The sequence below is a fragment of the Daphnia pulicaria genome, chromosome 8, assembly GCF_021234035.1.
Source record: "Daphnia pulicaria isolate SC F1-1A chromosome 8, SC_F0-13Bv2, whole genome shotgun sequence".
In the NCBI taxonomy this organism is placed as follows: Eukaryota; Metazoa; Arthropoda; class Branchiopoda; order Diplostraca; family Daphniidae; genus Daphnia; species Daphnia pulicaria.
The window spans coordinates 14,598,882-14,620,542 of record NC_060920.1 but is presented as its reverse complement, the minus strand read 5'-3'; the positions used below and the strand labels follow the sequence as shown (position 1 = coordinate 14,620,542).

General features: G+C 42.0%; 1 protein-coding gene across 1 annotated transcript; it reads right to left on the bottom strand.

The window, feature by feature from the left end:
- Positions 1-80: 80 nt before the first annotated feature.
- On the bottom strand, positions 81-21,489 carry LOC124312098 (polypyrimidine tract-binding protein 3-like). The gene is made up of 18 exons (XM_046776567.1): positions 21,330-21,489; positions 14,342-14,674; positions 7,449-7,535; positions 6,871-7,020; positions 6,541-6,690; positions 6,335-6,472; positions 6,205-6,256; positions 5,401-5,459; positions 5,157-5,319; positions 4,302-4,418; positions 3,821-3,847; positions 3,638-3,756; positions 2,813-2,846; positions 2,427-2,519; positions 2,131-2,347; positions 1,966-2,043; positions 1,828-1,891; positions 81-1,755 (listed from the first exon to the last, which is right to left on the bottom strand). Exons 2-18 carry the CDS (start codon positions 14,417-14,419, stop codon positions 1,687-1,689), a joined length of 1,695 nt encoding a protein of 564 aa, XP_046632523.1. The 5' UTR covers positions 14,420-14,674; positions 21,330-21,489; the 3' UTR covers positions 81-1,686.
- Between the last annotated feature and the right edge of the window lie 172 nt (positions 21,490-21,661).

Genomic DNA, 21,661 nt, shown 5'->3' with positions numbered 1-21,661 from the left:
GTGTAAAAAAAATCAAGCCCTCCCTGAAAAATAAAATCAAAAGTTAAAATTAAATAAAAAAATAAATCAAGAGAAGAAGATAGCGAGAAGAAGAAGATGTAATAGATAGAAAAAAAAATCAGAACACATACAAGACAACCCCCAACACATATTAAGCTAATTCGCAAGCAAAAGTGAGGGAAATGTTTGATATAGAAAGAGGGTGGGAAAATAAGTTGGAGACAAAGAGTAGAGAGAGAGAGAGAGAGAAAGAGTAGATAGAGACGAGAAAATTGCAGATGTGCTTTTCCAAAGGTCGATCCAGAAAATACAAAAGAAAAAGTCTGGAAGAGTGAGAATGAGAGTGAAAAAAAAAATGAAGCCACACACACGCACACACTTTCCAAACGATATGATGTTGCGAAACAAATCGATAATTAAATTCCCTCCCCCACTCGTGTGTGTTAAACAAAAAGATACCTAGAATCACCCCGCCCAATGAATTAAACCTCTTCTTCCGCCTGGTGATTTAAATGTGGGGCAAAAAATATGTTTCTTTTCTGTAACCTCCATAAAAATCAAACAAAACAAGAGGCGCACTAAGAGAGAAAGGAGAGATGTACAAAGTCACTTGCAAAAATAGATCTTAAATTCCCTTATTTTTTTCTGATTTTCTTTTTTTTTTAATGTTTCTTCAAATTCATATGTTTTTCTTTCATGTGTGTAGTAGTAGGGACGGGGTAGTATATGGTGGGTATAGGAGTGTAGTTGAGAGGTCTGCCTTTCGTACCGACACACAAAACACATTTTCTGGGGCTGGGGGGGGGGGGGGGGCGACAATATTCTAAATTCTAAATCAGATGTGTCTATCTGCTCTCGCACAGCCAATATTATACCAACGTAAGCGAAAATAATAGGGGAGAGGGTAGGGGGTAGTCAGGTGTAGTGGTAAGGGGATGTGTGTGTAAAGGGTTGTCCACAGTTTTGTTGTTGTGATTTGTTCGTTTTTACTTGTCGAGTATGTCGGAAGTGAAGAAAAAAAAAACATTTTCGGGGGAGAATTCCACACAATTAAATGACAAAAAAAAAGTTTCTCCTCCTTGAGCCCCCAATTAACACACACACACACACTCAGACACACAAAAAGGTGTACGGGGTGCACACGAGTGGACACGAGAGGCGATTGTGGCGTGACATCGAAATGGAACCAAAACAAAATCAAACCACTAAAAAAAGAGACGGGAGGAAGAAAGGAGAAAGAGCGGCGATAGAAGAAGTGGTGGTTGTGGTAGTTTTCTTGTTGTCATCGTAGTCTTTTGTGCGATTGAGGCTCAGCCTCAAAGCAGCAAATCGTATCTTTTATGTACGAACTTTTCCCCCTTTTAAGAAGGAGGAAAAAAAAGGAAGGACTAAATCTAATGGTAGAAATGTTTTTCAATATTTTGTTGGTTCTAAATATAAAGGAAGAGACAGGTTGGGGGGGACTTGTGCAACGCGCTTCAGAGACTTCCGGCAGGGCGCATTTTTGAACACTTTCTCTCTCAACGACACACACACACACACACGATAAAAAAAAATAATTATTATATCGAAGGGATCTTATTTGAATCCAGATGCGCGTGTTTTTTTTTTGTTTGTTCGATTTCTCGGGACATTTTTGTGTACGTGTGCTTTTGTTGATGTTGGTTGATTTTTTAAATGTTTTGTTTAAATGGTCGACTTGGAGAAGGAGACTCGCAAGTGGCTCGAGTCGCTGAGCTGATAGTTGTGCATTTTCTAATTAAAACAAATCAAATGTCGTGTGAGCTATGGTGAATTTGTGGTAGGTAATCAAAATCGAGGACTTACAATAAGAGCAGCAACGGCTTCTTCGACGCTACCAAGTTGAATCAACGCCATCTTCCGGTCCTTACTACTCGCAAACAATTGGAAAACGTTAGAATAAAAATGATTTGTTTCATCAATCCTATGGGGATTAAAACTTACGGGAAGAATTTAAAGGCCTGTGGGGCAAAGTTAGCCGCGGTGAAGGCATTTTTAATCTCCTCCTCAGTGACATTCGGCCTATAAATCAAAAGATAAAATGAATAACCGAACTGCCAGGATAAAAAGCAAGAATGAATTATCCGAAAAAAGCGAAACTTGACTTACGGAATATTCGACAGATGGAGAGTAGATGAAGGGGGGTAGATATTCTGATAATTCTTGCTGCCGGGCTTCTTGAAGCGATGAAGAGCCGAGTTGATAAAGTCCTTGGTCAGACCGGCATCCGGTTGTCCTTCTTTGGGCATCTGGACGCCCTGGTGCTTAGACGGCATAGCTCGCAACTGTTTGCCGTAAAGTTTCAACTTGTCCAGGTGAGTCATCGCTGTGAAAGGAAAAGGGAAAGGAACAAAAAAAAGTTATTCAATGTCTCGTGACATCAGAGACTATAATTTTAAAATCACCAAGTTGGGCTTGATGCGGTTCGGCCATTTGAATAAGGGCCGTATCCTTTTTGTTGAACAGGATCTTCACCCGGTGGACATCACCGTAAACACCTGTCGTTAGAAAAAGAAAAAAATATTGAAAAAGAGAAATTAGAACCAGACGATCTTAAAATAATACAAAAACATCGTCGTCATCTATCGTCTTCACCTGGCGCACTCAACTTCTTATCCATAGGTTGAAAATTGATATTAAATGAATAAATAAAATAAAAAATAGTGACGGTGCGAACGCGAGAGAGAAAAGAGATTCAACGACAAACACAAAACATAAAAAGAGAAATTGAAAATGAGATTTGTCAAATAGAAAAATAAAAAAAATATGAATAAGAAACTGGTAGACATACCGAAGAGAGTGAAGAGAGCATCAGGCGTGACCATCTGCGAGTGTTGGAGAATATTGACGGGATTATATATGAATTTGAAGAGGGTTTGTGGAATTCAATTGTTTGTTTTTCCAATAGAAGGGAAAGAATAATTTAAAAAATAATAAATAAGAATGGCGTTGACCAAGTAGTGGGTGGTGTGTAGTGATTAGTGGATGAAAAAATAATAATAATAATAAAAAGTGGCAAAAGGGAACCAGATTTTTTTTTTTAAATAAGGGTTAAAACAGAAGGGTAAACGAATAAAAATAAATTGAATTTGACGTGATCAGCGGCAACAGGCGGGACACGGAAGACAGCAACAGCGGCAGCAACAGCATCAGAGCGGAGGACCAGCGCAAGAGGAGGTAGTGTGAAGAGTAGAATTGTGTTTTTGTGTGTGTACAGTGTACGAATATACCACAAAGAGCAGAGAAAAAAATAAAAAAAGCACAAAATAAATAAATGGGAAAAAGTAAAAAACAAAAACAAATACTATTTTTTTAATTTTTTTCCAAGATGGAAAAAAAGTTTTGGGAAGTTGAATAGAAAAGTTAAAAATATTTGTCAATGGCCAGCCCACCATTAAAGTCGGATTTCAATTCCGTTCCATAGAAAATAAACAAAAAGGGATTTGAAGTGGGAAAAGACGGTCGACAAAAAGTTAGTAGAATGAAACGGAAAATTTAAAAAATTAAATTTAAAAAAAACTGAAAAATGATTTGGAAAATTTCGACGGAGAACAAACTCGGAAGTAAAGGGGATGTCAACATTAAGGTCTAACGAAATCATATCAAAGAATTATACCTCCTCGTTGAGATTCGAGACGAGCAGGACGGCTCCAGACGAACATTGCTGGCCCGAAAGACGAAGAGCTGCTGGACCCAAAGCGGCCGAAGCCGAACCTCCAGGCAAACTGAAACCACCTTCGAAAAAACAATATTCAGATTAATTAACTACAACTTTTATCGATGGACAATATGTACGTACTTGGTAAGATGAAATCACCTCCGCCACCTGCCAAACAAGAAAAAAAGATGAAATAAAAAAAAGCGATTAATTTTCCAGCTCAGTAATCGATTCACTCGGAGAAGGAGTAAGGGTAACAATTTCAAAGTTTAAAAATTCAAATAAAAAAGTTGACGAATCACGAGTTAAGATTGATTACGATCGACAAAGCAAGAGAGAAAAGGTAAGAAGTTGAGCAAATAAGCTGGTTGATCCCCAAACCAAACAGAAAATTGAAGATTTGATTGTTACACGTTAAAACAAAAATTAAATGACTGGAAAAGCGAAACAGAAATGACAGTGAAGGCAAATAGCACCATTTGCTATCAGAACAATATTATCGGCTGATTAATGTAAAGAGGAAAAGCAAAAAAACAAAACAAAACCCAATTGACTTTAAAGTTCATTTGATATGTTGATTCATGGGGGAAGGAGGTGTGTGTTTTTTTATTTGGATGCCTACCTCCGACCGATGCAGAGCCGTAAGCTGCGGTTAAGGGCGATGCGAGGCCATGCATGGCTTGGAAAGGGGAGGCCAGCACTCCGGCGCCACCTAACAGCGACCACGCACATTCATAATCTAAGTAAAATTCCACATACAACCATGTGGGCTGGGTAGCAAGACCACAGCAAATACAAGTACATACTATCTACTACCAAAAAACTAACACAAGGAAATTATACCAAAATGAAATTTCAGGAAACCAAATCCGGAAAAACAAAATCCACCCATTCCCCACAAAAACTGAAAATATTTAAAAACCAACAAATCCCTCCATTAAACAAGAACCAAAAATGAAATCACTCACACCCGTAACGACAAAAATAAGGTAAGCGCAGGAGTGCGTTGCCATTTAATATTAATGTTGTTACCAACAGAATTAAAAGGACTCCCCGAAATCATCAAATTCCGACGACATAGTGCGCTTCGATATTGTTTGTTTGGATATATGTATATATATTTTAGTTGGACGTTAATATTATTATTATTTCATTAATGAAAAAGCCCCCAAGATTGTGAAAAGTTGTTTGACATTTGTCAAAAAATAATAATAATAATAAAAGCGTGGGTGTGGTGGTAAAATGACGCTGTTCAAAATGATAACCAAATCCAAAGTGGAATGAACGACGGAAAAAAATAGGAAAAAGACTTTGAACAACTTCTAAAACAAAAAATTATTAAAGAGACAGTTTGAAAAGAAGAAAATTGGACGGAAATTTGCAAAGGAGTAGGTGGAGCTCTTTTTTTTTGTTGGTAAAAGAAACGATACATAGTCGTTTTGTCTAATTTGGTTATTATCATTATTGAATAGTTTACCAGTCATGGCGAAAGCGTCCAAATTGTGGTCGCCAGTTGGCAGCGTGGGGTTAGTGTAATCGCGGCTCTTGTCGTTGTTGTACTTGACGTTGAGGCTGCTCAATTTAGAGTATTCGATGCGCAACGTGCAGCAAGAGTTGTAAATATTCTGTCCGTCCAGCGTCTACAAAGAGAGAGAAAGTAATTCGAAATGACGTTACCGCGTTCCGAAACGAAATTGTTTTTTGAAAAACAGTTTACTTACCAGTTTAGCCGCCTGTGCAGTGACAACATCCGGATATTGGATCAGGGCCTGGAATGTATCTGCAAAACACACAAGACAATTGTTTTTGAAAAAGAATTCTCTCTCTCCCTTCAAAATAACAACGGACAAGCCGGTGATGAGCTAAATTTAGCCCAGAGAGGGCAATGAGTCACGCCGTCATCCGTCCCTCTGCGAACCCAACCCGACAGGACGAGAAAAGACGAGATGCAGAGACGGGGCAGCAAAGGAGGAAAGGAGAGGTTCCGGCCGTTTTGTTTTGGCATCTCGTCCATCGGACATCTGGAACACTTTCCCCCCCACCAGTTGAACACAACCAGAAGCAAAAGCCGAGGGGAGAGAGCATCTGTGCCGTCGCGTAAATAAACCACGTCCCAAAAACCCCGGCCCCTCTTTCTCTATGGCTCCCTTTCTCTTTGCGCCTGTGTAAACAAACGAGCAGAGTCGTCCGCAGAAAAAAGAAGAAGGAAAAAGAAATGCCACAAGCAAACAAGAGACGAATCACGTAAACAATCCCGCCATCCCTCCTCAAGAAAGAAAAACTTAATTGAATAAACACAAAAACCAGAAACGAGCAAGGACCACCCCCCTCCCCGTTGCCAAACGGCGACTCTTTGCAGACTAGTTTTCCGTCTGGGCTCTAACAAAAACCTGATTTTCATTAAAAATTTCATTTTCCGCTACTGAATTTAATCTCGTCAGCTCCGCCGTTCTATGTTGGCATTGAAGCGGCTGCGCCAAACAACAATGGACGTCAAATGAAACAAATGAATCTAGGATACGTACTGTTCTTGGTGAAAGTGACGATCTTCAGCACCCGTCCGACTTTGGAAAAGATCTGTTCCAATTTAAAACAAAAAAGAGAAAATGGAATTAATGAATTCAATCCCGAAAAGGGCAGATTTCTTCACTGTACCTGAAAGAGAACATCTAGGGTGACGGGGTAAACCATATGCTCGACGATGACGCGGAGGACGGTGTTGGGTCCGCCTTGAGTCTCCGTCTGGCCGGCAAGGGCTTGAGCGGCTTGGAGAGCAGCTTGAGCAGCAGCACTCTGTTGTAATAAAACAAACGAAATGTCAATTGACACACTAAACTCGGAAAAAGATTAATGAAACGTACAGCGTTAGAGTGGGACTGGTCCGTCTTGAGGGCGACATGGTTAGAGTACTGGACAAAGACGTTGCGGCCACGCAGCTGAGCCGACGTTCCGCTGCTAAAGTAATTGACCATCGAAATTGCAGCACCTTCATCCGCCATCTCCAAAAACGCCTGCAAAATAAATTCACAAAGGGTTTAGAATAAAATAAAGGTTGAACTTTAAAAACAAAACAAAGAAAGAAAAGAGGCGCATGGATGTAATGATGATGATCCCACGGCGGGTGGTCCGTCAGCAGACGACCTCGACATCTCGAAAAAGGAGAAGGAAAAAACATCACGCACGCCACGCACCTGATTTTTGCCCTTGAGGACGAGAACGTTGGTGACGCGTCCAAACGGAATGCCCAGGTGGACGATTTCAGCCTCCGTCACGTCGTTGGGGATGTTGCGGATATGGACGACCCTAGACGGTTTGGCTGGACTTCTCGGCTCCAGTTTGACCTGTCATCGCATCACGACACACGAAAAAGAAAAGAAAAAAAAAACACCCAAGTCGTGGGTAACAATTAATTTACAGTCGGTTCCACACGGAATACAATCATCTCATTTCCTGGTGCACAGGGGAAATAATAAAAACCAAACCAACTCGACCACTTTACCACCCCTGAATAATCTCCCTTAGACTTCTTACACAAGTGCCTCGAGCGCTGAGATCAATCACGATTTTTCTTTCTCTTTTCCTTTGGGAAAAAAAGAAAGAAGGATCGGGCATCCGGGAAGAAACTCGTTAAAAACAAAAAAGAAGTAAGGGAATGGGGTTTTCTTTCTAAGTTCTTTCATTCTTTCTTTTCTTTTCTTTTTTACTAGTGAAATTCCATGTAATAAAACTTGTTGGTTATTTCATTGTGTCATTCAGTCGTCTTTTTTACCTTCTTGGCGTCGTTGTTGTTATCGGCGTGATTGGATTGGGGGCTGAGTACAGCGCCGTTGCTCATGGCCAGTTCCTCAGAACCACGCTGTAAAAAAAAGAAACAAAAAGTCAAAAATTAATTTTAATGCAATGAAATTCTTCACAGAAAAAATTGTTCTCGAAAAAAAAAAGACACCTGACGAACTGACACGGTTCTCGTTTCTCACGATCACGACTTTTTTCGTGTTCCATGAGAACGGGGAGGGTGAACGCACCAAATAAACGACGCGGCACGAAAAGACGCATCACACGCCATCATCAAATCTCCTCTCCTCCCCCCTCACAGAAAAACCCATTCACACAGACCGCAACAGGTAAGCGAGAACAACAAGTCAAGGTAAAGACCCGCCACAAACCAGAAAGAAAAAAATAAATAATCTCCCGATTCCTCCCACACAGCCACAAAAAGACCTTGAAGGTGAAGAACATTCAAATTTTTTCTTCTTCTGTTTTTACAAGAAAAACCAAACATCAAGCGAAATATCGTGCGTCATCTTCGAAAACCCCTTGAAGGCATCTGACAGGATCAATCATTTACACAAATCACAAGTTCCTTGTCGTTTTTTCTTCTTCATTCGAGCCACCAGAGTCCATTAAAGAGGAGGGGAGAAAGGATATCCGGTCCGCAAGATATACTCGGTTAGTGGGAGTGTGCATGTTATCCGTCTTGACTCGATTCATGTCTGACCGGACAATAATATAACGCTCTCCCAAAAAAGGAAAGAAGGAAACGAGAAGAGAAAAAATAAAATAACGAAAAATTCATTTTTTTTCTTTAAAAAAGACTCGACTCTCTCATCGTGTACGTGTGGATAGGGGAAAAAACAAAAACTATTCAGCAGTCCAAGCACGAAGACAGACAAGGCAGACATACTCTCTCCACGTGACCTGGCAACCGTCCCGAGCCCAACCCAACGAGGACCAAAAGCCGCGGTTCAACAATCCGCCAAAAAAAGAGAAAAACGGATGGGCAAACGGGAGGGAAAAAGTAGAATTGGATCCCGAAGCCCACAGCTCGAGCGCAAAAGTTGTTGCAATGAAAAAGAAGGAAAAGAAGGAGGAAGAAGAGACGAATAGGGAGGAGTCGGTAGGATCGATGACTCTATTTGGTACGTGCCGCAGTGTGTATGTATGGTCGGATGGTGCCAAACCGGAGATGGGCTTTTTTCCTTTTTATTTAAACAAAAAAAAGAACAAAAAATCAACCAACCAAACCCACTGCTCGCAGCAACAAAAAAGAGACGATGTAGAGAGAAATGAGGGCCGCCTCTGTCTGTGTGTGTACGAGAGGAAAAAAGAGAAGAGACGGGAAGGAAATACGAGTCCAGTCCACATAGAGTCATGACGTCAAACATGTAAGAAGCCTGTTCCAACAAGGCGAACAGCCAGAATACATGATTTAAAACAACTAGCACCAACAACTCATCATCATCATCATGATTATTACATGGCTGCCCTGGGTGGGAATGGAATGTTCTTCCTACCACTATTAGACGAGGGGCTTGGTTCAGCAGCAGCAGGAGCAGCAGCGGCGGTGGTCGTGTGCATATGTCGTCATCGCTCGTTTCCTGTTGCGACAGGCGACTAACCAACCAACGAATCCTGACAATATATTTCACTTCACTTGCTCCTTTAGCTCAACGGCTCATGAAAATGTTGCGCCGAAACATCCGGTTCGTGTCTCCCACTACACAGCCTGGGAATGGATGGATGGACGGATAAAGATTGTCGGAATAAAAGGAGAGAGAGAGAGACTGAACAGGGGGAATGTCATTTGGGCTGAGAATCTCGTTCGTTGTCTGTGTGTGTTGTGTGCCATTCTTTTCTTTTTTTGCCGGATCATCCCCTTTTCGCGCACACACACAGACATCTTGTTTTGTTTTCCTCATTCATTCATCCATCAACTGTCTCTGACTGAGAGTTTCTAGATGTAGAGAGAGAACCTCTTCCGCGGATCAGCCTTGCAAAGAAGGGGCCCCGTTCCCTTTCATTTTAAATACATTATCAATCTAAATAAGCAAAAGAAAAAAGGAAACTTCCCCTTTTACTTCCCCAGACTTGAATATGTTGTGTGCGAGTGTGGGACAATGGGGCGGATAGAAACGGAATTGCAATCCAGTTTGCCGGTTTCTCTCCTTCCTTGCTCCTCCTTTTTTTCCCCCTCGTTCTCTCTCTAGTAGGAAAATAGTAAAAAAGAATTCCTTGGCCATTTTTAAAAATAGCATCTGCTTCGCTGCGGTGGCAGCTAAAGCGCGCAGACACGCCAGAAGGACATGGCAAGTAAAAAGGAAGACGATGATGCCAGAAGGGCAGAAGAAGAAATACGTATATATATATATAAAAACAACTTTCTCGGCGCAGTGGTCGGTTGGTTATCTTCTTTCACAACCGTCTGGTTTTCGAGTCGTCGTCCCTTTGCCCGCGCGACACCCGCACAAACCAGGCAAACTTTTTACACCAGCCCACCGCCACCATTACACTACTACACAATGCATTTTCAGATCGACCGGCGTATCACCACCACACTACCGGATGTGGGTTTCTTTTCCCTTCAAAAAAATAAAATAAAATGTAGAAATTGTGGGGGGAGTTGTTTCAAAATTCTCGAGAAAAATGAGAACCAGTTGCTAAGCCAATGGCAACCCATAATACACAATTCCCTGTGCATATGATGGATTGGCACAAAACTTTTTTTCTCTCGGTCTCCGGTGTAGTGAGTATATGAATATGGTGGCTGCTCCCCCTTCTCTCCTCTCTCTCTGGGGCACAAACAACATTCTTGGGATACCGAAAGGGAAATATAAGAAGAGAGAACTTCAAACCGCCAAGCTTTTTGGGTTGGCTTTTGGATGTGGCTGTCTGACTCTCCTATTCCCCCCCCCCCCCTCGCATCCATTCCGCTTTTTCCTCCTCACTCCCTCCACAGGTTTCCCGAGTGCAAAGACCCCCCTTACCATCCCTACTCTTCATGAAAAACCCGCAGGGGTATCTCTCTCTCTCTCCTTCGGTGTACACATACTATACACAGACTTGTGTGCCATTCAACCGGTTGGGGGCTGATGGCTGGGGAATGTGTTAAAAAGAACAAGGAGGAAGCCTTATACTACTACTAGCCGGTCTTGAGTTTCGGTAGAAAACCCATTTGAGCCAAGCCCGGGCTCTGCTTTACTTTGCCTTTGTCTCTGTGAAACTTCCAAGTTTAGTTTTCATCAGCTAGGGCATACAGGCTCACCATATGGACTTGAACACAAACAGATAAGAGAATCTCTTATAGGCTACTCAGATAACGCACAATACCAACCCCACACACACAAACACGCACACAAGCCAATTAAAAAATCCACAAAAATTCTTTGTTTGTCGGCTCTTACCATCGTAGAAATTTGCATTGATGTTGAGTAAAAAGTTGAGTAGAAGAAAACAAAAACAACAACTTGTATGTGGCGCTCACAAATCAAAAGATTCTTTGGACGATTTTTTTTCAACACTGAAGCGCACAGGGAAAAATAACTTTTGGGGCTGTGTGTAAAGTTTTTTCGCCGGTTACTACTAGTGTATGTATATATAGTACGGTGGCTATCAACAGCCAATGGGGTGAAAGAGAAACACGGCGGAGGATGCACGTAACACGCAAATTTGTTTCAAGACACTAAATGTTTTCTGTTGTGTTGTTCGAGGGAAAAAAAAGGGGGGAATACGTAAGAGAAAACAAGAGTGGGGGGAGTTTGAGAGATTGAAAGGAAAAATGAATCAAAAAAAATGAAGAGAAAAAATACAGATAGGAAGAGAGAGAGGACAGAGAAAAGAGAGAGAGAGATTGAAAGGGAAAAAAAGGGCGGACGAGCGTACGGCCACGACCAGACTCAACAGACTGACTGAGCGCAACTGCTTCGCTCAGACTCTTAGACTCTACTACACCGGCAAAGACACAAAAAGAAAAGAAGGCCCGGCCATTTCTAACACACCTCCCCCTCCGCCAGGTTGGAAGCGCATTAGTTCAACATCAGACCGCTAGATGTCCCTGGCAACACCAACTTCTACCCCGTCTAGTAGCGCCCAAAGCAACACATGTCAGAACTTTTCGGCAAATATCAAATTCTCACTCGTTCCGTTTTCAGTTGGTGAGACCAAATTTTAACCAAAATCAGACTCTGCAACGGGTGTTGCAATGTTCCAAAGGAAAGAATACAACAGTGGATTTGGAAATCAAGGTTTTATTTTGCGGGAAAATGCGGTTTTTATGTCTTAAGTGCCGTAGCGATGGGAAGCAGACAATCTTCATTATCTTTCAATGCCAAACTCTGGGAAACCATTAACAAGTTGTTCCATTTATCAAGGTTGACAACACGCACACACAGGGCCAGCCCCATCCGCTCTCGTTCGCTCTTTCCCCCCCTTTTTACTGTAATCAATATCAAATGAAGAGAGCACCAGCTACACAAGCAGGGACCATCAGGAACCTACACTAATAATAAACAAGTGTCAGGCGACCAATCAGATTCCTTCTTTCTCTCTGTCGTTTGGGTTAAAAGAACGAAAAAAAAATAAAATCAGCCCGGGAGATAAAAAAAAAAAGAAGGAAACACGATGGATCGGGTTTGTAAGCCGCGCGACAAGAGATCCGGTCGATTAGGCACGACAAAAAAGAAAACTTTTTTCTCTATTTCGGCCACAAAATGATCCGTGAGATGGCACTAGTTTTGTGCCCTTGAAGTGAACCATGAGAACCGCAGGTGCAGGCGGCCAAACCTTTTCCCGTCTGGATGTCTTTTAACAATTGCGGACTATTGTAATACACGTTCGAACAGGCTAATGAGTAGTACCACCACGGCCTTCGAACAGAAGAAAATATTAAAATATGTACCTTCCACTCACTGCACTCCTAGACCTGCGCAGCCAACTGTTGGATACCCCACACTATTCTCGGAAAGAATCATTGTTGAACTCAACCAACAATTTGCATAACAGCTGGTAGAGGTGGGTAAGAACCCGATAGGAGGAGAGCCGGTCAAATCCCCCATCAAAAAAAAGGAAAAACATCTGCCGCAGTTTCGTTGCCGATGGGAAATTCCTTTTCCTTTCCGTGTTGCTTATTTTTTTTTTAAACAAGAATAATACATTTAAAGGGTCCTAGAATTTTTTTGGCTAACGGCGTTAAAGGTACGAAAAAGGGAGGCTTGTGCGGGGAGACACGAAATTGACTTGGAAGTAATAACGAGATCTCTACTCAGCTGTAGTAGCATAATCCGAGAGGCGTGGACTTCATCCAAGTGCCAACTTTCATTAAGCTAAGAGAACGCCGCCCCGTCTCAAAATGAAAAATATACAAAGAGATAACAGACAGACACACTCTGGTTAATTGTTGGCAAAAAAAAAATACACAAGTAGAAGAATGGAAGCCATGCGTAGTGGTAGTTATGTTACCAACCATCAGGTACGCTAGCTTGATTCAATTACATCCGCACAAGACATAGGGGCGCGATATCTATTTCCAGTTCTACTGAGTAGTACTGTACAACTATTTACTCCGGCCGTCGCTCCTGTAGTGCTATATACTAAGTGAGAGCGAATCAATAATAGAGCAACAACAGAGTTGAAAGTTTCTCCTGCAAAAGTTGGCTGCCATGCCAATCAATTATGAACAGAATGGAAAGTGCTTTCCAATGATAAAAACATGTCCAACCTCTTTCCAACCCCCACATTCCCGGGGCTTCATTTTAATAAAACATTCCTACTTATCAAATATTACGGTTATTCCGAGCGTAGGAAATGTGCCGGTCCGATGGGATTTCGATTTAAGTCGGGATGGAAATGAGGAAAAATGTTTCAAACAATAAAAACTAAAAAAAAAAACAGAATGGGCCGACTTCACAAGCATATGTATGTGCGGTTGTTCCGCACGAACGATGGGATTCACCTTGGGTCGTCCTTCAAGGCATTCACCTTTCCCCCAAAAATTAAACTCCTACACAGACACAATGGGATTTTTTCTCTTCGCCTCCCCCATTAATCGAAAACCAGGACACACTGGGGAGTAAAAAGTGGTCTACCTTTAAGGACACGGTTAATTTTTATGATTTTCAAGGTTTACTTTTTTCTTCAAATTTTTTTTTAATCGTGACAATTGTCTTGGGGGACATACGCCGGTCCCCCCCCCCTTCTTCTTATAAGACGGAGGAATGCTGCGGCGTGACTTGCGGATGTTTTTGTTTGATTCAACACGAACGTTGGGGAGGGATTATTTACACCAAAGTAAAGAGAAACTCGCTGGGGGAAAAGAAGAAGTAAAATCTCACTGCATCTCTCGAGGGGTAGACAGAAAGAGAAGAAGAGGCCTTGAAGCTATTTCGGAAATAAACAGACACGGTCTGGCACTCTGAGTTTGTTCCATGGGGGGTTCGTCGATTAAACACAAGATGGAAAGAAAAAAGGTCTTGGCTTTCCTCCGCCCATTGGATAGGGCAACAAATACCTCAAAAGTTCAAACAACAAGCCGTCGATATAAAACACAGAACGCCTGGTACAAATTTAGAAATTTCTCATGAGAAAAACACGGGTGGAGGGATGCAACTCGTGTTTGTTGGTTTCACCTGGCCGCCAGGTGTCAGCACTCGGTGCCACTAGCGTACGGCGAGAATTCTACGCACACACAGAGGAAACACACACACAAAGGATGTCTTTGTTTCCCAAACAACCACCCCTTCGAATTTAACTCGACCTCCAAACGCATCCGACCAACCCTGCAAAGACCCAAATCCCCTCCGAAACCACCTTTTTACCTTGAAAAATCATAAACCACAACAATAGCTCTCTTCGGCTAAGAGATGGAAAAAGAAGACGAAGGTTACATACCTGCATGACGTCCATGATGGCGAGAGGCTGCTGCAACAAGGTGTAGGCGTAAAGAACTTCGGAGGCGGGTCTCTTCATGCTACGATGAGAAGAAGAAACTTGCAGTTTTATTGAAGGGTGACTTTTCCTTCCTCTTGTTGTGTTTCGGAATTTTCGACTTCCAAACTTGTCTCGAAACTGGCGATTGACGAAGACGATCGACCGACGATACAAAAAAAAATAATGAAGAAAATGGGGCGTCACACACGCCTAAAACAGCGGCGTATATCGACGACAAAGCGAAGAATATTTCAACTGTCGAATGATGTCAAACGAGCCCCGTCACTTCAAATACTGAAATAGAAAAAAAGAAAAATGGCGATTAGAGGGTCAACTAGCTGGGTGAAAATAATTAGATGCACAGAATAAAACAAAATTAAAATACAAGACACAAAACTGGCTCAGGTTTGTGATGGGTCAAGAAACATTCAACAGTTTGACGAGACGCCATGTTTTTCGAGACCGACTGACGCCACGCCATCAAACACGCGGATATTCGAAATGTGACAGCATCAAAATCTCAAATCTCATCTCAAATTCCCAGAATAGAAAATCAAATCGAGCTATCAGGTCGGTCAGAAAACCGGAAAAACAAACATCTTAAACCATAAATAGAGAAAAATTATTCAAAGTAACCCACCAAAAAATTGGACAACGACGGATCAACGTCACTCTTCTTTCTCCCCCTATATACTCTTTATTGCACTTTAGATTTTTCACCGAGATAAGAGTAGAATTGTTTCCAGTTTTTTGACGCCACAAACAGGTATTCTTGTCTGTTTTTACACTCACTCGCACATACACACACGACGACCAACGTTTTCAACTTGTGGTGTGTTTCACACTTGTAAAACAATACACACACGCATCACTCACCTAGAAATTTAGGCGAAACACGAGAGAGAGAGAAAGAAATGTGTGTGTGAGAGAGTTTAAAAAGTAAAGTGCGAGTGGGCAACAAGAGAAATAATTGAACTGGTGGTTCTGTCGACTAGTACCAACGACTCGCGCGCTGTCTGTGCACTACCACAAGGCCCCCTCTTTTGGCCTCTTTTTCTTCTTCTTCAACAGACACACACAAGAAAATGGAAAATATTCTATTTGAAAAAATAATATACCAGAGAGCAGCAGCAACAGTAGTGATGCTTGTGTATCTTGTGTTTAAGGAAAGAAGCAGAGAAAAGAGAGGAGACAGCACAGCAGCAGCAAAAGAGATGGGGAAAATAAAAAAGACCCAACTCTCCACGCCGGTTGATGGCGCTTTTCTTCCCTCGTCTGCTTCTTAGCCTAAAGGAAAAGGAGGGGGGGGGGAAGAGAAATATAAAGCGCGCGCGTCGTGTATTCTTCTAGACTCCGCCCACCTTTATACCTTTCATCCCGTAGGGGGGCACACACTGGGGGGATAAGGGGGAGGAGCGATCCGAACTCGAACCGCGGGTTTTCTTTTCACAAATGGCCGCGACAACAATAAACAACTTTTTCTCTATTTTCACGCCTATCCGGCAGCATTCAGATGTCGCTGAGTGACATTGCGACGCATGTTTCTACACTTTCTTGATTTCACCAGATTTTTCATTCAAAAGTAACTGGTTACTTGGCATTTCTTTTAAAATCATTACCTTATATGAAACCAACCTATTCGTAGGCGCTCCGTCAATTCCCTGTCCAATCACAGAACTCATTCGGCCCTCTTAACACACAAATCTTCTCTTTATTTCTAGAGGCCTCACTAAAGCTCCCTCATTCTCGAATTCCTTCCTTCGTTTAACATCGGGGGCCCTTGATTGTTTTTTGGTAATGCTTTTCCAATTGAAAAATTTTGATTGAGTTGCATAGCGATCCATCAGAAAAGGGAAAACGATGTCGTCCTGCCACGCCCCACCCAAAGGGCAACCAAACGGGCCCGCAAATAAAGTGGAGCGACCCAGACTAGTTTTCATTTTCTCCGGGATGAAACACATAATCAATGCTAGACTCACACAGCAACAACATAAATAATAAAAGAAAGAAAGAAAAAAAAGACCATCTCTCTTGTTATTAAAAATATAAACACACACGACCATACCACACGACACGGGAATAAAACGAAAGTCGGCCCCGCCCGTTATATACGGAGAATATTAGAAGGAAACCTAATAAAGTTTAGTGGAGGAGAATGCCTCCACTAAGAGGAGGTAACGTGACAAGTCAAGTGAAAAAAGAGGAGGAGGACCAGTAATTGCCTTATTTTGTCCTCTCACTCAAAGTGACGATCGGCCATTCCAACAGGTGGTGCGTCTATCCAACCAAAAAAAGATGAGAAAAACACGGGAGAAAAAATATGTCGTCGCCAGAAAAATATAAAGAAAGTGTATCGATCTGTTACGTAAAAAGAAGAAATAAAAGGATGAAGCCTGGGCATTAAGGGACCTCTTAGAAGCTCTAATATCTATTCCGTGTAATGCAACTCGATTCATGTCGAATTAGGGCTTTCAACCTCCAACTAACTGTGTATATGCACACGCCTTTGAGAGAAACGACAAAGCTGAAGCACATGTTGCTACACTCAAATAAAAGCACCAATCTCTGGAGAGCCTGCACAGGAAGAAGGAAAAAGGATCGTCCTAGCAACAACAACAACAACAGGATCTCAGGACATTGGATGCAACTGAAAGGGTCCCTCGCAAAAAATGGTCCAGGAGAGGAGGAATCGAGTCGGAGAAACTACGCGGTAGAGGCGGAAGAGTTGAGATCCGAGGACAAACACACACAGACACAAAGACGGGCTTTAATTCATCATGAGAGAATCAGTCCTGCGGCAAGAGATGAAGAGACTCTCTCTCTCTCGTCTTCACCCATCGATCGATGGGTTTTAATGTCCGGTGTGTCTGTCTGCCTGTCTGTTAAACACACGAGAGTGAAACAATGACCAGCAGCAGCAAAGGATTTCTCTCTCAAAACCCCTCCCAGTTGCGCTAGTAGTAGTAGAGATGCTGTTACTACGGCTGAGATTAAATCCTAGATGCCCAGAAGTTATTTACGGCTCACGGGGGGGGGAGTAGAAAAGGGGAGAAGAAAAAAAAATAAACGGTGTGTAGCATTTACTAGTAGTAAGAGCATAGAACGTTGCTCTGCGCTTTCATCGCCAACACAATGGGCTTATATACGTGGAAGGCTTTTTGCTCCGGTGTGTTTACCGCTCGCTCTTTTCTCTTCCTTGCAACCATCACGTTCCAACGTTTTCAGAAAAGTATCTGAGAACAGCTCAAACAACTTTTCAACAAACCCTGTGAAGTGCTGAGACTCTAGTTCTAGCTGCTGCTGCTCCCCCCCCCCCCACCCAAATACGCGGTTGAGGTTTCATTCTATACGGGATTGGTCAATTAAAACAAAAGAGACTCTCGGGTAAACCAAACCATTAAAATAAAAATAAAAAAATTAGGGAGAAAAAGAAATATTAATAAAAACTAGTTCCAGTCCAACGAATTTCAAGAGGTTTACACAACACACAATGCTTTTCTTTGACACAAAATAATGTTGCCTTTACTACTACCGTACGTTCTGTGTGGGTTTTGCGTCCAGATCTATTTTTTTTTCTTCTAAATTTAGAAAACAGACGCTGGTCAAAATTCCCTCACCATCGCCAAAACGTTTATTATTTTCAGCCTTTTTTCTTTTTCGATAAAGTTCAAACAAGTGCGCGCTTTATAAACCACATTCCCCCCCATTTTCTTTTAATATAAACACCTCGGCCATTTTTTTGGTTTTGTTATTATTTTTCAGGGCCGGTTGGCTTGCTTTTATCAAGTCTTTTTCTACCTAAAAATAAATATGTTTACAAGAAGGAAGTTTCCTATGTCGGAAATCGAACGGAAATTGAAACCCACTGGTTCTCCGTTCCAACAACAACGACACACAGACACAATATCGGTGCAAATAAAATCGGGAAGGCGTTCCACGTACACACACACACAAAAGTAGACCTATACTCTGCACGACGTGCATGTTTGTCTATGCATATATTCGACATTACATAAAAGGGGGGAAAAAAAGAAGAACCTTTTTTTCCCTTTGGAATACAAAAGCTCCTTACTATCGATCCGCAACATCACATCAAATACCCAAAGATTGAAAAGGATGTCAAAAGAAGAAGACTACTTCGTCTTGTTCAACCCCTTAAAAGGTCGCCTGGTTAATAAACAACAAACCTGTTTCTAATTCAACGTTTCTTTTTACCAAAATCACTAATTAACGACAACAAATTCTAAAAAACCTGACCGAAGGGATATAAGGAAGAAACCACAGAGTTGACGAACGACGACATGTTATTCGGTCCCGAGTAGAAAACAAAATTCCTACTTTCCTAAATTGGAAATGCAACTCCAAACAGTTGGTGGCCAAGTATAGTAAAAGTAATCAAGAAAAACCGAACCCCCCAAAAGGTACACGACTGTTGTAACTAAATCGCATTGAAAATGGATGCTATGACCGATAGGCTAAGGTTTGTCATCCGGCAGTCTTTTGGCTCCTGCTTTTCTTACAGAGGGAATCGCAAGTTTCGTGTCTGTCGAGTGTGTTGCGATTAATGGACTGCCGGATCCAATCCTATTCAATCCCTGGCAAATAAGCTCCTTCCTTTTCCAAGCCCGTTGCTCGGGGAGATATCGATCTCCAATGGCAGTCAAATCGAAATGAGACACACACGCACAACAAGTTGAGCTTCAAAGGCGTAGGCAAACAAAACCGGGGGAAAAAATATAAATAAGGAAGGAAAGAAAAGAAATTGTATCGACTTCAAACGAGTCGTGCACAGCAGACACAGTCATCGGCAGCAGTTGAAGGAGCGTCGATCGATGGAGCTTCATACAGAAACGCAAAAAGCGACTAATTAGTAAGCTGCCGACCGTGTAATGAGTGTGTGTGTGTGCGCGCTTGTGTGTTGGACGATGGAGCCATCAAGAAGTTTTTTTGGACCAACCAAACGAATAACGAACGAGGGGGGAAGCGTGAGATAAAGCACTACCCAGTGGGCGTTCCAGTGGCGCTTCTGGAGAGACACACAACAAGTTGCCGAAGATGTCGTGTGTGTCAGGGCACACACACACACACACACGTATACAATAGAAAATCGGAGGGAAGTCTCAACAACAACTCTTTCTTATCACGCAACTATGGGGTGGAACGGTCTACACTCGACGCCGAACGAAAATACAAAAAAGTCGCCAGGAAAAAAGGGAATATAAAAGCGGAGAACTCGATAGACGCCGTTGGTGAAATTGCTAACAAAAAAAAGACTAAACGGATTTGATTCCCGTTGTCAAAGCTGATGCTGGGTTGTCAAGGGAAAGTAGAACGGGGTGCTGTACCTAGGCGAAAATAAGAGGGCGTTATGAATGAGACGTCAGTGATGTGTGTTGACGTAACCGTGGCGACCAACAACTCAAATTTGTCGACTACCTCATCTAAAAACGGGACTCAGCAATAATGCCCAATTACACGCAATTACATACCCAAACTGGAAATACCACGCCCTAACGCACACGTCGACGTGTTTTGGACGAAAATCTACAAGGAAAAAAAAAAACCTGTTGCTGTTTTTTGTCAAGCATATTTATTTCTTGAGCTTGTTGATCATTATAATAACAGATGTTTTGTGATCACGGGGGAACTACCAACAAAAACGGTGAAACGTTCATGGCTGAGGAATTGGTTTTATTTTTAAAAAAAGAAAGAATAAAGAGTGAAAGAAATTTCGAGATGGCAATGTTTGTGTGTGTCGCTTTAGAATGTGGGTGGAACGTGGGAGAACGGGCAGCAAAAGGGGGCGGTTGGTGTAATACATCAACAGCTGGATGCAACACTACCGCACCACGTGAGACTCGTGCGGAACGTCTAATCTTGGGTAAAACTAATTAGTTAACGAGCTAGAGATGGAGTGAACGTGTTGGAGCGGATCAACTCTCTTTGCTCTTTGCATGGGAAACTAGTACTACTACGTGTTGTGTTGCACGGTATGAAGCGGCACATGAATAAATAGTTTTTTGGCGCCTCCGATATAAACTTTTCTCTTTCTGGTTTTGAAAGATTGATGGGCAGGGGATGGAACCTCCATGGAGATGGAAAATAAGAGTGAGGAGCACAAGAGAGAAGAGGGGGGGGGGATCTAGATAGATCCAGGAGGGATGATGTTACTGACGTCCGGAATGGATCAATACTTGCGCGACTGCTTGGGGTTCGGTGGGAGATATGACCTTTCTATACAACTGGGCTACAGGTTAGAGAGAACCCACACTCTCACCTTCCCCATACCAATATGTCTAGCGTACGGAGCGTGTACCCACGGTACGTGAATGCGCAAAGAATGATGCGTCCCGTTACCTTCCCAAATTGATTGATTGATTCATGTGTCATGCCCTAAAAAGACCATTACCTCACAAATATTCATAACCTTGGAAATACATTAAACATCAACCCATCCTTCCCCGTCAAATGCCAACCAAACAAATCTTTGACAAAATCAGAGATTGATTGATCGAGATGAAAAAGTAATCTAAAAAAGTTGCCTAGCACAGCCAGATTGGAAGCACGTCTGGCAAAAACAAAAAGCATCACCTTCAACAACTGATTCCGTCACACATCTAAACCCTGTTCAAGGATTGTCATGGTGCTCAGCACATCAAGAGCTTCAAAAAATGGAAAGGGAACCACAGGATAGTTATCGCAACCTTGGTGGTGGTAAAGAAGAATATGTAAACAGTAGGCAAGCCTCAGCTCACTCCATTGGTCACGATAAATAACCACGTTATCTTTATGAGAAAAAGACGTTACGCAAGCATGTCAAGGCCTACAAGTTGAACAAAGCAAAAAGCTAGCGTTGATTGCTAGCAAACATTATAGAGAATTGACGTGTGGTCTATTGACTACGTGTGAAACTTGACAGTTAAAATAGAGAGAAACACTGAATTCTTACCCTTTCATCGCGTTTGGTATTGAAATGAGATGGAATGGTCTTTAACACAAAACACAAACGATTGGAATATTAAAAGAATGAAACAAAACAACAACAAGTGGTCTCTGCCGACTCAATGTCATGCCGTTTACAGATAAAAAGATGGCCGCACGCTTATGACAGCTACGACGATGTTAAAGAGAGCCCCTCCTCTTCAACACCTACGGACTTTGATTTACCAGAGGCTGAAGATTATAAATTAAATTTTTTTTAGTCTAATTTAATCATAATACAATTTGAATATTTTTAAAATTGAAATATTTGTTTGTATTTTCAAAGGAAATGCTTATGTT